General features: G+C 39.0%; 1 protein-coding gene across 1 annotated transcript in view; it reads right to left on the bottom strand.

Annotated features, from left to right (window-relative positions):
• CDC14B (cell division cycle 14B) overlaps positions 1 to 22400 on the bottom strand; it is a 59888-nt gene that overhangs the window by 19907 nt on the left and 17581 nt on the right. The window contains 8 exon segments of the mRNA XM_026866035.1: positions 7351 to 7451; positions 8222 to 8357; positions 8443 to 8599; positions 10370 to 10600; positions 10939 to 11026; positions 11926 to 11988; positions 13371 to 13437; positions 17294 to 17370. Of these exon segments, the coding sequence (XP_026721836.1) occupies positions 7351 to 7451; positions 8222 to 8357; positions 8443 to 8599; positions 10370 to 10600; positions 10939 to 11026; positions 11926 to 11988; positions 13371 to 13437; positions 17294 to 17370 (920 nt within the window).

Here is a 22400-nt window from a genome sequence, read left to right as displayed (position 1 = left end):
GTGTATAAGTTAAGGTACCGTTAAGTAAGTTAGAGTGAATATTGTCATTTTAGAACCTGCATAAGTCGCTTTTCTTTCTGAGTTACTTTGTATTGACAAATAGTTGTTAGTTATTAATAGATCTAGATTATTTTTCTAAATCATTACCGTGTCAATACTTTCATCCGCAACACAAGGTTGTAGAGCATTTAATCACATTTGTGTCTTAAGTTCACTCCTAGGATCATTTAAGAACTCTCCCCTATACTGGATTGGGACATGCCTGATGAGATAACATCAATTGATGAACAAAGACTAATGTCAATAACCATAGAAATGGTTTGAGAGCCATGATTCACCTATAGGTCAAAGGACCTATTGAAGTGCTAAGGCTTGGACAACTGGCCCAAGCCAGAGTAGACCTATAGATGAATCCTGTATATTTTATAACTGAAACCACTGTGCTAGTAGGTATTGTACTAAGTTATAACAATGCACTTATGCTGATGTAAAAAGTGCTAAAGCTTTGACGTACTGAAGCCTGAACAACAGGCCCCAAGCCGAAGCTGCTAACTTAGTCTGTAATCATTAACAAAGTATGTAAGCTCGCTAGTGAAAGATGCAGCTTAGACAAAATATAATCAGTAGTGAGGAGAGACTTCCCCCTTTAGCCTTGTTCAAGGCTGAGAACCCAAGTACCTGGCCTTGTTAGAAACTCCCTTGGACTCCCCCCCCCTGAGCCCTGGCCAGGCTTTGCGTGGAATCCAACAGGAGAATGAAACCAGAAATATTCTGCTCTGAACAAAGGTGACAGCTATTCTGGCTTGTCGATCTCTGGTATATAGGCTGGGCCCGTTTGCAGAGACTTTGGAAGCCTCACCTATGGGTGGACGCACCCCGTAGGATTTCCCCCTTGCCGGGACAGGCTCTGCAAACCCTCGCTGTAACCGGGGCTGCCCAGCCACTGCAGGTTTGGGTGATGGGAACGTGTGCAAGGGGTGATGTATTTTTCTTAATATCTATTCTCTCTCTCATGTAGTAATGATTTAATGCAGTACCCTGCTTTTTCCTGTTTGCTGCTTTAAGTGCACTATTCTGCTTTTTCTTACTTCACGTTTTCTGTATTACACTGTTACACTGGTTATCAGTAGTAAAATACACCTACTCTTTTCACTCTGGTGTCTGGGTTTAATTGGTATCCTTAATCAGCAGAACATGTATATATAAAAGAAAGCAAGTTATTGGAACATGATCTAACAGTTATAGTCTTTCTCTTATAGGTGTCCACTCTTTCCAGACACCAGAAGTTCAGAAAACAGGTCTGTATACATGGCTTAAACCCCTATACTTTTCTAATATGAACTGAAACACTATGAAGTGCTACAATACTGTCTTGCACAAACATTTAAATGTCTATCTTTTCAACATACCATAGATAAGTCCCTACTTCCCACAGAACTTCATTTCATCTGTTCAAAATAAAGAAAGAAGTTCTAAATGGGAACATAACATAAAAATATCATATAACTGCACCTTTAAACCAAACAATCATCCTCTTAACACTGCTGTATTTACCAAAGGGTAGGGAGAGGAGATGGCATGAGGGATCAGGTCAGAGCCAGCTGCGAGCATGGCAGAACCTTTAACATCATCTGCTCTTCAGTCAGTACGTATGTCATTTTTGCATCTCAGCAATACCCAACTTCACATGGCTACCCAAAAGTATAGATTAATTAAAATCCCTGTGAACAAAACATTAGCTGAATGATCACACAGACACGTTTAAGTCAGACTAAAATTCTAAGCTTCCAAGGCTGACTGCACCTAAGGAAAACACGAAGTCCCATTTACACCATTGTCTGATACGCTGTTAGAACTGAACACACAGAGCTGTCTTGAGGTCCAACAACTGTCAGCTCAGGAAAAGTTAACAGTGCTATCAGAGCTTTTATTAGAATGCTACTGCATGCATGTCTAAGGTAAGAGAAGAAACTAATGTGTGGAATTTTGATTTAACACAATTGGACTAGCAGTCTCATGTGATAGCAGGTTTGATTGATAGGCTTTATAATGGACGTCAGGCCATAGTAGAGGAAACCCTCCCAAAACCTCAGCACCAAAAAAAAGCCCAAACTATATTAGAGAAGGGTAAGATCCTCAGGACACCTACCTTACTGCTTTGTAACTGTTCATGTAAAATAGCATGTCATGCTGCACAAGACAACAACCAACTCACAGAAACACCAGCAGAAAGGGCACCTGATAGACACAAATGTTCTCCTAACCCAGTGAATTATGATTTAAAAAAAAGAAAAAAAAAAAAAAAACCAAAAAAAAGAAGAACATTTCCTGAACACAGGCTACAGGATCAGGATGCTGTAACAGCCACCCTACTAAAATAGGTAATCCATATTTCAAAAGAGTTTTTAATCTCCACTTAATTTGTAATGGAAGTATCACCTGGTAATTCTGAACCTAATATACTCCCCAAACACTGGACTACTTTATACACTACTTTCTTATTCAAGCTAATATACTGGCCTTTAAACAAATCAAAACCTGCTCAAATGGAACACTGTTTTAAATAGTTCACAACTTATTTTCACCATCTAACTCCCAGCAGGGTGGGAGGATGGGTACACCATCAGTACACTAAAGCCCAAACCCTGCAATCCAAGATAAAATCCACAAAACTTGAAATGCCAGCAAGGTAATATATCTCAGAGAGAAATCAATCGACACAACAAGCTGCTTTGAAAGAAGGATGATTGCAGTATTCTAGGGAGGCAAGAGGGGAAGGTTATACAGGAGCACGTCTTCTCTGACCTGCCATGGGCATTTTATTCTTGCCAAGGCTACCTGTTTTATGAGATCTCTCAAACGCAATAGCGCTCTCTCCTTCATCACCTCATGATTTTTAGGAAAACAGGCCTGAGACCTCTGTCACTGTTCCAAGTCAGTGATAGGCAACAAGTGACTCATACTTTTCAATCTACAGGGCTACAGCCAACAGAACTGCAACGCTAGCCCAGAGAGATTCATGTTCCTGATTGATAATTTGATCTCTTAAAACACAAGGGACACTAGCTGCCTAACAGAAAGAACGTTAATCTACCTTTTAAGAAAAGCTTAAGTGCTGTGTCCTTCCAGACATAAACCAACATTGTATGATTGTCAATCCTGGATATGAACAGCAGCACCAGTAACCCAATTGCTTGCATTATGACACATTTACCATCACCTCACAGTCTTTTTTCTTTCCCTCTGGCAAGGGAGTTTTTAGACAGAACACAGATACCATAAGAGAAAGAAAGGATGATAGTTGAGTGAAATTGATCTTACAGTATAGGAAAAAAAAGGACAGATTGTTTCAAATTTTTAACCCATTTTAAGTTTAGCTTTTTAGTTTGTGTTTAGAAATCTGAGGTCTGGAAAACACTGAGAAAGAAATACTGCTACATTCAGTGCAAAACTTTGAAAACAAGCCTCTAATTTAAGTATGTTCTTTGATAAAGCTAGGTACCAATGAAAAAAAGAAAAAAGCTAAAGTGATCTTCAGTTCTTTTTTTTTTTCCCTCCAAAAGAATAGATTAAGAAGACCTTAGCTAAAGCTAATAGGATAACTAAGTTGTTCACAAGCCCCCCAGTCCTCATTCTTCAGTTATTACACCATTTACTTTAGCAGGAAAAGTCCCATACTTTTTAAATGTGCAGACAAATTGCAAGGCCAAAGGTAAGAAGGACACAACTCTTAACTTTAATGTTCTGCCAGGAGACAATGTCTTTTCTTACTTATTACTCTGGTGTAAACCACTTTTTCTGACCTACTTTTTCTCTGGGAGCACCAAAGTTTCAAGCATTCACCCAAAGTGACCATTTCGCTTTGAGAGTGGTGGTGGTGGAGCAGCTCCAGGGAGACACCGTAGCAAGCAAAAAGTTCCTGTCTGGGTTTCCTGGAAGTTCTGAGGGCTGCTGTTTTGTTTGGCCAAAATATGGAAGCTGTCCCGTGATGAAAATGTTGCATTTTTTAAGTGGAAGTAAGGCACAGCAATCACTGCAACCACTCTGACAAAGAAAGAGTGAAAGCTGTACTCAAGGGACTAATATGCTTCTAAGGCTATACTCAGCTCCCCAGTCCAAGTCATGGAAAGAAGGAGTTTAACTACTCTGATAAAGCTCTATAAAAAACCAACTGAGAACAAAAGATGAAACAAGACTGGCTGGGTAAACAAGTGAGCCTTGACCCTGTCTCATCTCCTATTATATTAAAAAGGAAAAAAGTCCTATTTTACCGTCTCTTATGGCACATAATACTATAATCTCCTAGTAAAAGAAAGACCTACTGAAATTTCTAACAAATTCTAATTACTGACATTTCACACGACTCAAACGACCCTTTGGGAAACTAAGCACCTGTGCAAGTTCATGAATTTCAAAGTAAAACTGGAGCTAACATCTTCATTTGCAATATGCAAAGCATAGGATCATATTTTTAAAGCAGTAATTTTTCCTTTTTTTACAAAAATAATTTTGCTTATTTGCAGGAGCATGCAGAGAAGAAAGTCTTCAAAATTATGAAATATCCTAATAATAAAAGCTCTTCACCTTTTTGTATTGCAAGCCAGCCATAAAAAATAACTGTTATTCCAAATAATATATACAAAGATACAACAAAGCCAGAGCAGTGAAGTTTACTCTTGCAACAAAGCCAGTAAGAAACATGATATGAAAACATGCATTTATGAGACATACTAGACAGAAAGTGTGAACTATTGTAGAGAAATGGAATGGGACACTTACACAGTGGCTCTCTCAGGGGGTCCTGATGGTTACTATGTTCTTAAACCATCTAGACAGAATAGCAGGCTGGGCAGAAGGGAGCCACATACAATCCACCAGATGACAATGCTACACAGTGTAGACACCAGCATAGCTAGGAGCCATCTAAAAAAGGGGTTGGAGGGGGAGGAAAAGATGAACAAAAATTCAAAAGCAAAAGCTATTGGTGCATTTCAGCTTGTTTCAAGTTCTTCAAAAGCATATTTTTCTATAACCTTTGCCAAGCATTTTCGTACTTTCTATGACTGTAATAATCCATGCAACTATAAATTGCCAAATGTAGTGTCTGTGTGTTGCTGGAATCAAAGACAATTTTCTGAAATCCTCACTGAAGTTGTCTTTCCCAAAGAAAGTCTGTATCACTCTTTTTAAATCAAGTGCATGGTGGAGCAATACATCTCTGACCACTTGCTGTCATCTCTCAGGCAGTTTGACGAGCCTCCTATATTCATACATCCTACTCCACAATCATGTTTTAATACTAAAACATTAGATCAGAGCCAGATCAGTTTGTAGGAACAACCAACTTACGTAACACTCAGATGATGGGGTATATTACATTTCTGTGTTCAAAGTAGCAAAAACTAATTCATAATCTTTTGCTAAGGGTGCAGAATATTGCTTATTAGAACATATACAAAGTATCCATTCATCGAGGCATAACAAATGTTATACACAAATCCCTTGTGAGGTAAACATAAGCAATGCCACTAACTCTTAAAGACTGTAATTGTCCCAGCCTCTGGTGCTCTTATTTTGCCTTTTTAAATTTTTTCTGTGAAAGAGAATTACATAGAGGATTTAAAGCTTCTTTTTGTTTGCTTAAATAAAACTTATCAATTTTACTGCAAGATTAATTATTTTTAACAGTCTGAACTAAAAAGGAAAAAGACTTACATCTTTTCTAGTAGGGAAGACTTCTGACTCATGTAGGGCAGCTAAATATTCCTAGCAATATTTTGGTTTAATAATAGTAACACAAAGAATGTAAGAAGTTATACATTCATTTTTTCACCAAACTATTTCAGCACAAGCTGCAGACCATACAAATAACTCAGGGGAACAGGAGAAGAGAAATTCCAACTCCATGTGCCACAATGCATACTATAAAACCCAACTAGCTCTAGATCAGTTATTTTAATTCTATGGAAGTACAGGCTAACTAGTTTTAATTAGAGCAGTCATGTTGCAGAATGCTTCATGAATGGAATAGTATTTTAATAGCTGATAAGCTTTCTGCATATTAAGACAATGGTTGAATAGATTATAGAGTCTACATTCATTCTATGGAGCATAGAATAAAAGACATCTTTCACAATGTTTATTACATGACTTAAAAGTGCCTTTTATGAAAACATATTATGAAGTGGAAACTAAGAAACTAATGTGCAGGGTAGCTGGTTTTTGCTGTGCTATTTCAGGTAATTGAGGTGATGTGTTTTGGGGATTTTAAATGTTGGTTGGGTGCAGGCTTTGTTCTAAATCTGCTTATATGATTGCCTGTGTAAATGATGACCATGAATAAAAGAGAATTTTTTTAAACAAAAGCAGAATTCATACAAACCAATGCATGAAGGTTTCCAAAGACATATTTCCTTTACCTTCAGCACATTCTTACTACATACCTCTCACTTTTTCTAAGAGTCTGATGACACTATTTGTACTTAAAACAAAAAAAAGCAGCCATCATCCCCTACAGAAAGACAGCATAACAAAAGCTAAGTTGCCTTTGGTACGTGACTCTGGTACTGTTATTTGCAAAAATCTGACAGAGGTCACCGTTCCTTTCCTAGCAATCAAATGAGATCCAGGTATGTCTTGCATTCTCTTGCAGTTTATTTAAGGGCAGACAGAAAGTTTGTCTACCTAGAGTTGCTACAAGCTACAACAGATGCAAAAGTGACTATAAACTTTCTTTTACAGGTGGTGTTCTGGTACTTGTCTAAAATAAAGAGACTAGCATACCACGTTCCCTGACAGAAATGCACTGAAATAGTGCTGCTCTCTGCCTTCCAGATCTACCAGCCATTAACTCAAAGCCCACAGGATTTAGGGAAAGTTCTTTCCAAGGAAGAGGAAACGAAAGGAAGCTAAAGATTCTTCTTTCAACTCTTCTTTTTAGGCAGCTGACTTTACTTCAAAAAACAGCGCGTACCTTATTTCAGCCAATCAAACACCACCACACAGAGTCACATTCTTCCATTTTTATACTACCACAGGAAAGACAAGAGAATGTTTGTGATGAAACTAGAAGTAAAACATTCAGGAATATGGGAACTTGTAAAGAGCAGACTACTGGAATCAGAAACAATGCAGAACACTAGAAACTGAGTAATGCAGTTCTTCAACCAGGTTCTCCTGCCTCCTTAGCGTGCACCAAGCTTTCAGAGAAATGGTGAATCTTGTGCTTGTTTTAAAGAAGTGAAAGCAGTCTTGGCAACAGACTTCTGGGGTCAGAGCAAAGTATGCATAAAGAAGAAGATAAAAGTATTTCTGGCATTCAGAAATTCTTACATTCAGAAACCGACTTACGTTAGAGGAGATGCAGTTGGAGTTTTTGCCTGCCTTCTACTTTTCAGTGCACGAAGCTTATCACCTTGAGTTACACAGTTTGTTTCATCTTCATCGCTGTACTGAGTAATTGGAGGGGGGAAGGGATAAACCGAGATTAAAATATAGATAGACACTTAAGAACTAACCTTATCTTAAATCTTAAAGTCAGATTTATCCCAACAGGAAAGTTTGCCAGCATAAAATCAAAGGAAATTCACTTGCATAAATACAATTCTGTTCTTTCACATTTCCTGTTTGCTGCTCTTAGAGCTGTAAACCATTAAGTGGTGTAATGAATTACATGCATCAGATTGCTATCTGCCTTTAAAACAGCAGAAATGTATTATCAAGTCTTTGCTTAGGTACAGTACAATCTTCAGTCAAGTACAGCATTTCCCTCCACTTGCCATTTTAAAAAAGCACTACCATTTTTTAAAAAAGGGAGCATCAAAAGGTATTATAGAAGTTGCAATTACTTAGAAACTAAAAATAGCAAAACCCCTTTCATCTCTTTCCTTTAAACAACACAGTGAAGTAACAGATAATCCAAAACAAAATCACAGTGGTTTTGATTGCAAATCATAAGTACCTTTTTTGTTCTAATATTTACCTAATTACTAAACACTAAAGTATGATAAGGATGTTCCTACTTCACCTGTGTACTGCAGTTCATTTTTCATACTTTCTGTCCATATTTCTTTTTCCCCCTCATACCCCTTGATATAGAAAGGGCAAACAGACAAAGAATGTGACTAACAGAGTTTTAGTGCACCCACAGGCTTGTTCAGAACCTGAGAGATTCTCAACAGCAGTTACAACTTTTACAAGAACACAATATTCAGGTGTTTACCAGCTCAATGTCCTTTTGGATGGTTCTCCTGTCTCTTCTGTCATTGATCGAAATATCATCTACTCCTGACAGAATTCTTGTTACAGCAATTTTACGGTTTCCTCTCAACTTTGCACGGAAAAAAAAAAAAAAAAAAAGCCCCAAACACAACAAATTAACAGCAAAGATTATTAAGTGTACAAAAAAAGAAGAAGACATCTAGATCTATTTTTTAAATCATTTATAGTCAATCTACTTACTCCATCAGGAAATGTTGTTGTGGTCCAATCACTGAACCAGGTCTATTTATTCTAATCCAGGCAATAGTTTCAGCAGCTGTCATCCGATAATGCTTCATAATATAACAGGCAATAAGTGTACCAGTTCGTCCAAGACCAGCTGTGTAAGATAAAAGAATGGCTTTTTTATATACCCATCTTCATCTGGAATCTGCTGTAGCTACAGACATTGTTACTTGGACAAATAGTTACTTGCTTAGTTCATTAAACAAACCTCTTATTGATCAAACTTGGCAAGCACAACTTACCTTTTGATTTTTTTTTCCATGTACAAGGTTACTAACACATTGTTCACGTTTTTTGAGTAGGCAACCTTTCAAAGGCAGTGACTTTACAAATATCTGTAACTCTATATTCACTTATCTATCTATGAATATGTATATATGTATGAGAATGTTTTTATGCATGCAATAAACCAGCTGGCTTTGTTCCAAATTCTCAAAGCACCTTCTTGCAAATCGATCATACATTGCACTAAAACCAGTTGCCCTTCCAGCCCCTCCTCTAACCGATCTTTTACTTTTGTTCCCAAGGAAGACAAATTTTGCAATAAGCAAATCTAAGTACTAGCCAACACAGGCAAAAAGTACTTCAGAATGAGGAACCTTGTTTTCAATGGCCCTCAAAACAGTTCTGTTTACCTTGGGTAACATGAAAAGGAAAAAAGGACAGCTCCAGCTATGTGGGTCCTCTCCTCCATCACTTGCTGTAAATGTCAAACCACACATCACCTCCTCATTTAACAATCAACTGATCAACATCAGTATAAAATCTTTAGTATGGCCCAATAGCCAAGACAATCACACAGCACTTTCCTTGCCCAGTTTCAACAACAGGCTACAGCATTCTACTTTTTTTCAAGAGGAAGAGCAAGTTAAGGAACATAAGGTAGTCTAGGCACCATTAGTATGATAAATGTCAAAGAACATCTTAATCTGAATGAAAACAAAGCATTTGTATCACTGATACTCAATATTCGGGCATAATCTATTAAGTGTTATGCCCAAATTTATCACCTCAGTGGAGAGTAAGAATATGCACTGGCTTCCTAACAGTCAAGATGCTGTTTTTACCAATTATTCCACTTCGCAGTATAATCCTGTTAAAAATGCAGCAAATGGATGCAGATCCACGAATAAAAACTCACTCTTTGAAGGTCCCAGGCAAATGGGTTAAGAAAAGGACTTTCTCCTTCAATCACAGCATTAGCAGGTACGCGAGTGATGCGAAGTTTGTGGAGAACAAATGTCTGATAGACTCTTAAAGATGGTGTGGGAAGGGAAACACAGTCCCTCTAGAACCACAGAAAACTATATTTATACTAGCTGCACTGGGCATGCTCTAAGTATCTTTTTCTTGTCAGTCTAACTCTGGAGGAACAGATATTCAGAGCATGCCCAATGTAGCTAGTATAAAGGGTTTCTGAGGGATAAAGATGTCTGTGGTTCTGGAAGAACATTCATACTTCATGAAGAATCTCCTCAAAAAGCTCCACTGGCATTTTTAGAAGTCTATCACTTGGTATACTTAACCATGTGTTTTCATAAACACTTGTAAACCTTGCCAAGACTTCAAATTCCTGCTCAAAAGCATCCTTTGGAAGTGGTAACACTGTCTAGCAGAAAGAGCTGTTAATATTGGCAAGATCACTTTTCCCAGCCTCATTCTTGAAAACAGCTGGGAAGATTTTTCTGGAATTTGAAAAAACCACAAGATGAAGAACAGAACAGAAGTATAGCAAGAACCTGTATGGAAAAGCTGCAGTTTAGCACAGATATTAGTAATAGATATAATGGTATCAAAGCACAAAATACCTCAGGAACTGTAACTATAAGCATCACTTGTAATATAAATTGTGTTTATACTATACCTTTGCAATGAACAGCTATAACACCTTCAGCATTTTCACAAATATTTAGAAATGTTTTAACTATAGTATCACCAGGTGTGCTTCCATCAGCAAAGAAGAGGTCAAAATGCTCAAATCCGGCATCTGTAAATCGTTTGGCATCGTACAGTTTTTTGTTGAGGCGTATTATAGTGGTGACCTTATGTTTCCTGAAGTATGGGAAATAAGCCTCTGGGGCATGGTGGGGATAGCCTATTTGAAAAAATAAGATAAAAAAAGAGAATAGAGTAAGGCTCAAAATGCAGAAATAAACAAAGAGGCAAAAACAAGAGATGAAAACACTTTCAAAATAGAATTCATGTTCAACATAAAGAAATAGACTAACTGAAAATGGAATTTTAACATAATCACCTAGGTCAGATACAATTAAACCAAGCATTAAAATTTTACTGCCAGGGTTCTTATAAAAGAAAAAGAGCCAAGGAAAAAACACACTGTTTGAGGAACAATTTTTAAAGCTTGTTCTTACTGATAACAATCAACTAAGAAAGCAGTGGGCTTGTGTCCCCCACCTCCTTCTTTAAGCATACCATTTTCAATTTTACTTCTTGAATGAGGTCCACTGAAGGCAATGAATTTGTTTGGTATTATCCAGTTAAAATCTCCATTTTCTGCTCTCTGTCAAGAGAAAATGCTTGGTTTATCATTATCCCTGTATTTTCAGGCTTTTCCTTATTGTTTCAAAATACATGCTAGATAGAAATGATGTACATTTGAAGTTATGTTAATCTCCTGTTTTCTGTTCCATTGGGAGGATGACAGATGCTCTCAACCTCACTTTTCTTGCCTGTGTTCTCTTCCTAAATTAGAGTTTTAGAACAACACAACTGATGCCCTTCAGATGAAGGACAACTTTCAATTTTTAATAGGTTTCTAGATTATGAACTTGGCCTTATCTCTGTTCACTATTTAAATCATGATTTTTTTCGATTCTAAGAATACAATTTTTTCTTTTGAGATAACTGGCAGCTTTGCATTTCGGAGACTCCATATAGCCAAGAATTACAGTCCTTCATTGTCACATTAATTTCCCACGCCCCTAAGTGAATTTTATGGGCCTGGAGTTTCCCAGCCCTACTTCATTCTTTACCTCAAAGAGTGCTATTATACCTTTGCCATGTGTTCACAGATACGTAGTTCAATTGCTCTCCAGAATTCAGTTAGACTTGGACTTGTATGCCCTTGAATTTCTCATCAAGATTGCTCAAGCATATGCATGACCTCTAAAAGGTGGCCAAATTCCCACTTCCCAGTCATCTTCCATGGCTTTAACAATAATGGAAAAAAACATTTATTTCCATTTTTGTTTCTGCCTTCCCCCCCCATGTTTGAGGCTGACTATGCTTAAATTTGAATTTTAATATTCTCTGTCTGACCACACATCTTTATCTAACAATCTAAGTTTAAGGAGACAAAACAGAAATGGAATCTAATACTAGAAAAAAAAGTAACATGTATTATAAACAATCATCACTAATAACAGCAAACAAATCAGAAGTTTGATACTGAACACTTACTTCATAATGCTCATATTCATTTACATCAAATGTATTGAAATCCAGGAAACCATACCGAAAAGCCTAAAATTCAAAATACAGCTTTTAATAAAGACAGCACCTTTTCAATAATGACAGTTTATCACTCTTCTAGGCTACTGAAATTCTGTTAATACCTGTTCTACTCTTTCAGAGAGATTTCTTCATATATTTAACAAAAATACAGACCAACTCAGTCTTGGTTTAAAACAGGTTTGTAAATTTTAATGTAAGTGAAGTCAGACAAGCAAATCCACTCTTTTCTTCTTTCATCAAATCACTACAAAATTCCAGACTACAGAAGCATTCAGTCTTTTTATTACTGCTAGGTGTACAATATTAAAAAGAGAAAAATAACTGGAAAAAATTATCTGTTGAAATTATGTGTACAATCTAAAGTCTGAAATCAAGGATTGCAAATATTTTTGTGCATGAATGCTATTTGATCTCAATACGATGACAGTATCTTCACCGATTTCAAATTGTTTGCAGATACACAGTCCTAAGCACACACTAGTGTGGGCTCTGATGTACTGTAATTATCCACTATTTTATTTAATACTGTATAAAAAATGTAAGTATCTGGGTAACTGGCAGTTGACCCACTTGTTAAATCAGGAAGCACAAACAGAGAAAATATCTCCAGGTATTTAAAACACTACATTCTAATCTCCTCTTTCACTGCATAATTTTCAGCAATTTTCCTTGCTGTTCAGTGGTACTAAGAATAATAGCAGTTCACCACTCCTGGCATACAAGCAGCCAATGTCAAAACATCCCAAAAAACTGAAAATCACAAATCTTCAAGAAGCTGTCTTAATGAGTAAAACCACCAGTATTTGGCAGATACTCATATACAAAACAGTAGCAAGGTGGAGAGCTGCAGAATTCCCCATTGCACTACTCACACAGACTAAAAAGAATGCATATAAACTCCCCTGTCCTTCAATGCCATGTTACTTCACCACTGTATTGCTATAGAACACTAGATTATGATAATCTGTAGTCTAAAAAAAAGTACCTGCCTCCTGTTCTATTTGTATTACTAAAGCAAAACCTGAAGTCATTACCACATGCTGCAAATGCCTAAAAACTATCACTAACCAATTTAAAAGCACTTTCAAAGGATATATTCAGCCTAAAATGTAACATCAGGGGGGCATACGATAAACTTATCACACAACCCTGAGGAATTAGAGGTGTGACTTACTGCCCTGAAAGATGCCCTTTTAAAAATCTTCACTAGTTGATCATGTATCAGTTGGCTTCTATGAATGAGGTACATAGAAGTTTTGTTACAATGCATAATAAATTGGAAAATCTGCTACTGCATAACTCTAACTGGATCCTAGGTTCCTAATTCTTCTTTTTCTGCTGGGCAATATTTAGTTGAAGTTTTGCAATACAAAAAATACTGTTTTACTGACCTTGTTTATTGCATAAAAACAGTCCAGCAATGTCAGATGAAAGCTGCAAGTACCAAAGGAAGCATCCCTATAAAATATGATGACCAAAATGGTAAAATTATCCCATTTTAATAAAAGTGAAAGCAACTAAAGATAGTTCTCTCAAACACCTTTAAAAAATTGCTTCAAGATAATTACTATTATAATGAAATAATTACATCAATTGATTACTTCCGTTTTCCCCACCTTGCAACTTACAATAATATCAAAACATAAAATAAGTTATGTTAACAGATAATCCAAGAGTAAGATTATTCCAGTTATAGTTTCAGTGAAGCTGATGTATTCGATTTCTGATATGGACACTGAACTGGCATTTTTCAGTGTTCATGTCAACACAGAACAGACAACACAAACTCCTTGTGGCAAAAGCTAATCCCTAAATTAGTATCATATTAACATACACTCTTAGAATACTTTAATCTGAAGTACACTTTCAAGTAAGTCAAATTTTAATGCACTGCAAATTTTTTCTTCAAACTACATTTAAAAAAGATGCTGTGCATGTACATTCTATGTATATGTGAACAGCATTTTCTTACTATAACTATCAAGACACACATTTGTGAAGATATATTAAAGTACTTTCCTTAAGAAGCATAAAATAGTTTATGCTTAAACATGAGGAGAAAATAGTTTTCATTAAATACAATTTTTTAAATTCTGTAGACCCAAGAATGGCATGTTCTTAGTATGTGACCACTATTAGTTTCCATAAGCACTGCAGAATAAGCACTCTACAGGAATACTAAAATCAAAAATAAATTTAAAATGAATCTACGTCAAAGAATATTATGTCTTAGCAGAACACCTTCTTCTGAGACCATGCATCCCTCATCAGCAGAGAATCATTACAGTTTTAAAAAAGTAAAAAAAATAACATGTTCAAATTTCATCTGAGAGGAGGAAGAACTTCTGGAGAACCTGGATGGCTGCCTCTGCAATTTGTCTGTATCCATTTCCTTTGTAATGAATCAATGTGAAAGGTGGGGGAAAAAAAGCACCAGAAGAAGTAAATATCAGAACACCACTCAGGTAAAAGAGAGGACAGGTAAAGGTGACATTGCAGTGGAAGTCTGTTAGGCCACCTGACCAGGAAGAACAAGTGGATCAGGCCCTCTACAGACAGATGGGAGAAGCCTCACATCTGCAGGTCCTGATCCTCAGGGGGAACTTGAACCAGTCCAATATCTGTTGAAGAGACAACACAGCAGGACATAAGCAATCCAGGAGGTTCCTGCAATGAACTGGTGACAACTTCCTTCTCCAAGTGATACAGAAGCCAATAAGGTCAGTGCTCTGCTGGACCTCATACTCACCAACAAGGAGGAGCTCACTGGGGATGTGAGAGTCAAAGGCAGCCTCAGATACAGTGACTATGAGATGATGAAGCTCAGAATCCTGAGGGCAGAGAGGAGGGTGAAAATCAAGCTGACAACCCTGGACTTCAGAAGAGCAGACTTTGGCCTCTTCAAAGATCTACTTGGAAGACTCTCATGGGATAAGGCCTTGGAGGGAAGAGTGGCCCAAGAAAGCTGGTTAATATTCAATGATCACCCACTTCAAGTTCAAGAGCAGTTCATCCCAATGAATATGAAGCAGGCAAAAATGCCAGGAGGCCTGCGTGAATGAACAAAGAGCTCCTGGCTAAACCCAAACACAAAAAGGTAGCATACAGAGGGTGAAAGCAAGGACAGGTAACCTGGGAGGAATACAGAGAGAGACATTGTCCGAGTATCCAGAGATGAGGGAAAGTTAGGAAAGTTCCAAGGTTAGGAAAGTTAAAGCCCTAATGGAATTTAATCTGGCCAGGGATGTCAAAGAAAAAATGAACGGCTTCTTTAAGTACACAGGCAACAGAAGGAAGACTAGGGAAGGTGTGGACTGTTCAGTGAGACAGGGGATCATGTTACACAGGACATGGAAAAGGCTGAGCTACTGAATGCTTTCTTTGCCTCAGTCTTTACTAGGAAGACCAGCCTTCAAGAATCCCAGGTCCCAGAAACCAGGGGGAAAGGCTGCAGTGAGGAAGATGTACTCCTGGTGTAAAAGGACCAGGTTAGGGAATACTTCTGCAAACAGGACATACCTAGGTCCATGGGCCCTGATGGGGTGCACCCATAAATACTGAGGGAGCTGTTTGATGTCACTGCAATGACACTCTCAATAATCTCTGATTGATCATGGCAACTGGGACAAATGCCTGAAGACTGGAGGAAAGTATCACCCTCAACTTCAAGAAGGGCAAGAAGGAATCCCCACAGAACTACAGGTCAGTCAGCATCATCTCAACCCCCACAGAAGTGATAAAACAGCTAATCTTGAAAACATCAAAATAATCATAAGAAGTAGTCAGCATGGATGCACCAATGCAAAATCATGCTTGACCAATATGATGAACTTCTACAATGAAATGACTGGCCTGGTAGATGAGGGGAGAACAGTGGATGTTGTCTATCTGAACTTCAGTAAGGCCTTCAACATTGTCTCTGTAAGATCCTCATAAACAAGCTAGTGATGTGTGGGCTGGTGGAGCAGACAGATGAATTGAAAACTGACTGAATGGCTGGACTCAAAAGAGTGGTGGTCAGTGGCACAACGTCTGGTTGGAGGCCAGCAACTAGCAGAGTACTCCAGGGGTCAATACTGTGTTTTATCCCGTTCAACATCTTCATTAATGGTGTAGAGAGTTTGCTGATGATACAGAACTGGGAGAAACGGCTGGTAAGCCAAAGGGTTGCGCTGCCACTCAGAAGAACCTTGACAGACTGGAGATATGGGCTAACAGAAGCCTCATGAAGTTCAACAAGGAGGAGTATAAAGTCCTGCACTTGCAGAGGAACAACCTCAGACACCAGTATAGGCCAGGGGCTGCCCAGCTGGAAAACAGCTTTGCAGAAAAGAACCTGGAGGTCGTGGTGAACACCAAGTTGAACATGAGTCAGCAATGTGCCCTGTGACAAAGAAAGCTAATGGTAGGCTGGATGTATGAGAAAAGTATTGCCAGCAAGTCAAGGGTGGTGAATCTTCACCTCTCCTCAGCACTAGTGAGGTCACACCTGCAGTACTGTGCCCAGTTCTGGGCTCCTCAATGCAAAAGAGGTAAGGACAAAAATGAGAGGTATGTGCCAAAAAGCCACAAAGATGATTAAGGTACTGGAGCATCTCACATAGAAGGAAAGGCTGAAGTAGCTGGAACTGTTCAGCCAGGGGGGACCTTATCTATGTATATAAATACCTGAAGGGAAGGTGCAAAGAAGATAGGGCCAGGCTCTTTTCAGTGGTGCTCAGTGACAAGACCAGAGACAGTGGGCATAAACTGAAACATAGGACGTTCCCTCTGAACATCAGGAAACAGTTTTTCACTCTGAGTGTCATGGTTTAAACCCATCTGGCAGTGAAACACCATGCAGCCATTTGCTCACCCTCCCCCACCCCCAGAGAATGGGGGAAAGAGTTGGAGGTGTAAGGTAAGGAGACTTGTAGGTTGAGATAAAAACAATTTAATAACTGAAATAAAATTAAAATAATAATGATAATAATAATAGTAATAACAGAAAATACAAATGAGTAATGCACAATGTGATTGCTCACCACTTGCTGACCAGTGTACAGCCTGTTCCCAGCTAGTGATCCCAGAGAAGAAAGAATCCTGAAACCACCATCCTGGAAGCCAGAGAGAGCTTTCCAGTCAACGCTTATCTATATACTCAGCATAGGCTGCTAACACCCCTTTTCAGCAGTCTACACTTGAAGCTCAGGCAGTGAATATGTTAACATGTTAAAACTTCAGAAAAAACCTCCAACCCAAATTAGTACTGATAAATGCTACATTCTTCTTCAAAATATCAAGGTACAGAAAATTCTAATAATTTTTTACTTACCTGAAAGGAAGATACGAAATGCTTCCAGCCAATATAAGCCTGTACACATCTTCTGGAGATTCTCTCAGGTATATTATCTATTTTTGTGGAAAAAGACAGAAAAGAAAATAAAAATACGACTTTAAGATTTATATTAATACCTTCAAGTCACTTGTTTACTACAGAAGGCTTAATTTATTACAGAGTTCAAAAGTGCTGAGAAACAGTGGCAAGAAGAACAATGGTATGCAAGTGTGCAACAATAAAACTAAAATAAACATATAAAATACTAAGCCAAAAGGAAGATATATTTTTAAACAAAATTTATAAATTTGTGCAGTGTGTTGGTTTAGGCCCTGCCGGGACCGGAGAGCACGTTGCTGTTGCCCCTCCCCCACCCTCAGCTGGTCGGGCTGGCAGTGAGGCACAAACCCGGGTTAAAATAAGAAGAAATTGAATACAACAGTGTGATAAACAATCTGAACAACAACAGTAGTGATGATAACAACAATAAACAGCAATAGCAGTGAACAAGACAAACAATATACAGAGAAATACCACAAATGGTCACAGAACAAAGCCTACGTGTGGGGTCCCGCCACCAAAAAGCCAAAGAGAAAGTAAAATTAATGTTTCCCGCCCCTGGACCTGACACCAGCATGGTATGAATAACCCAGCTGGAGATCCCTTCCCCCTCTCTCTCTGCTGGGGAAACTTAACCCTATTCTAGTTGAACCAGGACAATAGGCTACAGTGAAAAAGCTTCCATTTGTCTGGGTCCTTCCATGTTTCTACTGCAACTCTGCTGGACCAGTTTATAGATTTTTTCTTTTTAATTAAGCTTTTCAGACATAATCCAAAACACAAAAACCCACAGAGATATCAGCAAAGCTATGAATCATTTGGTCTACAAAACAATGCAGTGTACACTCATCAGACAGGATTAAAACAGTATGCTTTGATTTTCCTACAGCAGTGCATCTGCATTATTCAAAATCCTGTACTTCCTCTTTTCCACTGGTGAGGCAGTATCCAGTAACTAAATCCAGATGCCGTTAAAGGGAAAAAAAATAAAAAAAGAAAACTGTAGCTTCAGAAGCAAAATCCTAAGAACGGAATGAAGTAATATACTTGAAGCACTGTGTCAAACTTTCTACTGTCAAAACCACACACAAAAGAATTCACAAAGGACCAGCTCATGACAAATATCCATACGGTCTTCCATCATGACATGCCTGAATCTCTCTTGGATAGTCTCTAACACTAAGGTCTTCTTAAAGAATACTGTAAAATTCCTATTCTATGCAAATAATTTATTCCAATACATCAAACACCAGCTACAGCATGGCCAAGAGATAACAACTGTTAATAACAAGCTGTCATTAACAGGTCAGTATTCAATAATTTCAAGTTAATACTTCTTTAAAACTGCATTAACTAAGCTTTAACACACTATAGAAAGCTATTTTTTCACTAATGTTTTGTAAAATTATTTACATAGCTTATATTAATGACCTCACACACACATGGAACAGATGTTGTTAAAGAACACCCAACAAAACAGTTTGAAACATATCCTAAAAAGCTAAAACATACATGTCAACAGGTGATGCCTTTTAGTTTTTCCTCTGATTCTATTACTGTGTTAAGTATTTTCTAAGCATTCTTCCCGGACAATTAGCAAAACCAAATAAAAAATGTACTTAAGTAGTTAAGTAAAGTAATGAAAACTGTATGTTTTGTGTTTGTGTGAGCTTCTGCTGGGGAGGGATAAGTGACTTTTGCATTTATATTTGAAGCATACAATAGGAATAGAAGAGAGACTTAAAAAGCCGCCAAAATACCACAGAATAGCTGCTCCTCAGATGCCAGAGTTCACTTGCTATTCTGCTGATAAATCCATTGCCTAAATTGGATATAAAGGTTACATTCCAAGAAATTTCAAGTTGGGTGCTTTGATACAGTCACACTTTGTGTTGTGCAGCACAGTGAACACATACTGCTAGCAACCATAGAAATCTAGCACTGCTTGTTATCAGAAAAAGAGCTCCAGAGAGATGAAATGGCATTAACAAACAGCAGAGACAGAGTTTGTAGCCAGAAATGAGTCACCTGGAAAGAACTTGGGATTTGGTGCTGTAAGCCTGGGTAATACACAGAGAGTACTACTTGTACAACAGACAAATAGAAATGCAGCTAATACTTGCTAATACTGTAAAGTGCATGTAGCTCAGAAAGGCCGAGGATTTCTCTTGTATCTCTGCTGAGCTTTTACCTGCTTAAAGAAAACAAGCTTTAATGCAGAAGCATTTGTTTGAAAATGTAAGAGCTGCAAGAGGCAAGTTTTTTTGCATAACATTAACTGTTGTATTAAAATAGGATACACCCGAGGGTGCTGAAGGAGATGGCTGGGGTGCTCGCCAAGCCACTTTCCATCGTTTACCAGCAGTCCTGGCTGACCGGGGAGGTCCTGACAGGTTGGAAATTGGCCAATGTGACGCCCATCTATAAGAAGGGTCGGAAGGATAATCCGGGAAATTACAGGCCTGTCACCTTGCTTTGGTGCCTGGAAAGCTGATGGAGCAGCTCATCCTGAGTACCATCACACAGCACATGTGGGACAACCAGATGCTCAGGCCCAGTCAGCATGGGTTTATGAAAGGCAGGTCCTGCCTGACAAACATGATCTCCTTCTATGACAGGGTGACATGCTTATTGGATGAGGGAAAGGCTGTGGATGTTGTCTACCTTGACTTTAGCAAGGCATTTGACACTGTTTCTCACATCATTCTCCTGACAAAACTGGCTGCTCGTGGCTTGGATGGGCACACACTTTGCTGGGTAAAAAACTGTCTGGATGGCTGGGCCCAGAGAGTTGTGGTGAACGGAGTTAAATCCAGTGGGCGGCCAGTCACGAGTGGTGTCCCCCAGGGCTTGGTGTTGGGGCCACTCCTGTTTAACATCTTTATTGATGATCTAGACGAGGGGATCGAGTGCACCCTCAGTCAGTTTGCAGATGACACCAAGTTGGGTGGGAGTGTTGATGTGCTCGAGGGTAGGGAGGCTCTGCAGAGAGACCTGGACAGGCTGGAGCCATGGGCTGAGCCCAACTGGAGGAGTTTCCATAAGGCCAAATGCCGGGAGCTGCCCTTGGGCCACAACAACCCCCAGCAGTGCTACAGGCTTGGGGAGGAGTGGCTGGAGAGCTGCCAGTCAGAGAGGGACCTGGGGGTGTTGATTGACAGCCGCTGAACAGGAGCCAGCAGTGTGCCCAGGGGGCCAAGAAGGCCAATGGCATCCTGGCTTGTGTCAGCAATAACATGGCCAGCAGGGACAGGGAAGGGATCTGACCCCTGTACTCGGCACTGGGGAGGCAGCCCCTCGATTCCTGTGTTCAGTTTTGGGCCCCTCACTCCAAAAAGGACATTGAATGACTCGAGCGTGTCCAGAGAAGGGCAACGGAGCTGGTGCAGGGTCTGGAGCACAGGTCGTATGGGGAGCGGCTGAGGGAACTGGGGGTGTTTAGTCTGGAGAAGAGGAGGCTGAGGGGAGACCTCATCGCCCTCTACAGCTACCTGAAAGGAGGTTGCAGAGATCTGGGGATGAGTCTCTTTAAGCAAGTAACAAGTGATAGGACAAGAAGGAATGGCCTCAAGTTACACCAGGGAAGGTTTAGACTGGATATTATGAAGCATTTCTTTCCAGAAGGGGTTGTTAGGCGTTGGAATGGGCTGCCCAGGGAGGTGGTGGAGTCCCCATCCCTGGAGGTGTTTAAGAGTCGGGTCGACATAGTGCTGAGGGATATGGTGTAGTTAGGAACTGTCATTGTTGGGTTAACGGTTGGACTGGATGATCTTCAAGGTCCTTTCCAACCTAGTTGATACTGTGTATGTGATTCTGTGTATGTGACAATAAGTCTAAATGTTACAGTATACTGAAACATATTAGTTCTTAAACACAGATACAACTTCCGAAATTACATTATCAGTGAAGTTGACAGAAGCACCATTTTAACATACAGGCACTTGTACATGGACTTTCCTTAATGTAGTTATATGAACACTTGCTACATATACGGACAATTTAAAAAGCCAACCTGATTTTGACACAAAATTCCAATGTCTGCCATTGTTTAGTATGTACAAAAAGCACACTGCAAGAAGATAGCATTTTTCAGTGTGGACAAGCTACTAAGAAATAATATACAGTACTTCCTGTACAACTGAAGCAATATATACAGTATATTCAAGGAAGAAAGGAAGCTCTTTGAGTTGGACTTCTCAGAATTTTCTGAGATACCCTGCTACACTTCAGCTCTGACACTACCACACACTCATGATATGACATATGAACAGTTGCAGAGACAGCAGTTGATGAAATAGTCAAATGGTGTTCTCAGTGAAAAGTGGCTTACAAAAAAAATTAGGTTAGTCTCAGGATATCTGGACAGGTGCAATGGTGTGGACTGCTTCAAAATAGAATAATGGCATTCAGTTTCTACACAGAATGGGAAAGGCCATAAACAGATACTTACTTCACAAGGAAAGTATTCTGGCAGTAACACAAAACAAGAAGCTGTGACTTGTGTGTGCACACCAGATCAGTTTCTGTCACAGCTTAACACCACAGGAGAGCACTCAGATGGAAATCTTGGATGCAAGCAAGGCAGGGTGGAGGCTGAACATGAGTGAGCCTGAATTCAGGTTGTGGATGAACTGAGTTTCAGATATGGAAACAGGTAAGACTTAAGGAGTGAGGGAAGGAGCAGCAAACTCTGAGGAAGCAACAGACAGATGTAAAGGCAGTAGAGGCCACATCTGCATCAGGAAGCAGTGTGCACTGGCAGAAATGCCTATGTAGACTGACACCCAGCACTGGAGATCTGACATCTGCACTACAAGCTTTCAACAGCTTTTAACCTTAACAGCTAGTCCTAGTCTGGTCCTGTGGACCGAACACCCATTACCTGTTGGGATTGATCCTAGACTGCTCCATGAAGTGAATCAAAATGCAGTGAGCAGGGTTTAAGCAAAGATTAACTTCAAAAAGATACTCCTGACACAAACTGAAACTGTAACATAGTTTTTAATATATATATTTTTATATATATATATATATATATATATAT

Source organism: Athene cunicularia, assembly GCF_003259725.1.
Source record: "Athene cunicularia isolate RWA chromosome Z unlocalized genomic scaffold, athCun1 chrZ_part2, whole genome shotgun sequence".
Taxonomy (NCBI): Eukaryota; Metazoa; Chordata; class Aves; order Strigiformes; family Strigidae; genus Athene; species Athene cunicularia.
Note: the sequence above shows the minus strand (reverse complement) of the source record. Positions and strands in the feature narration are given on the sequence as shown.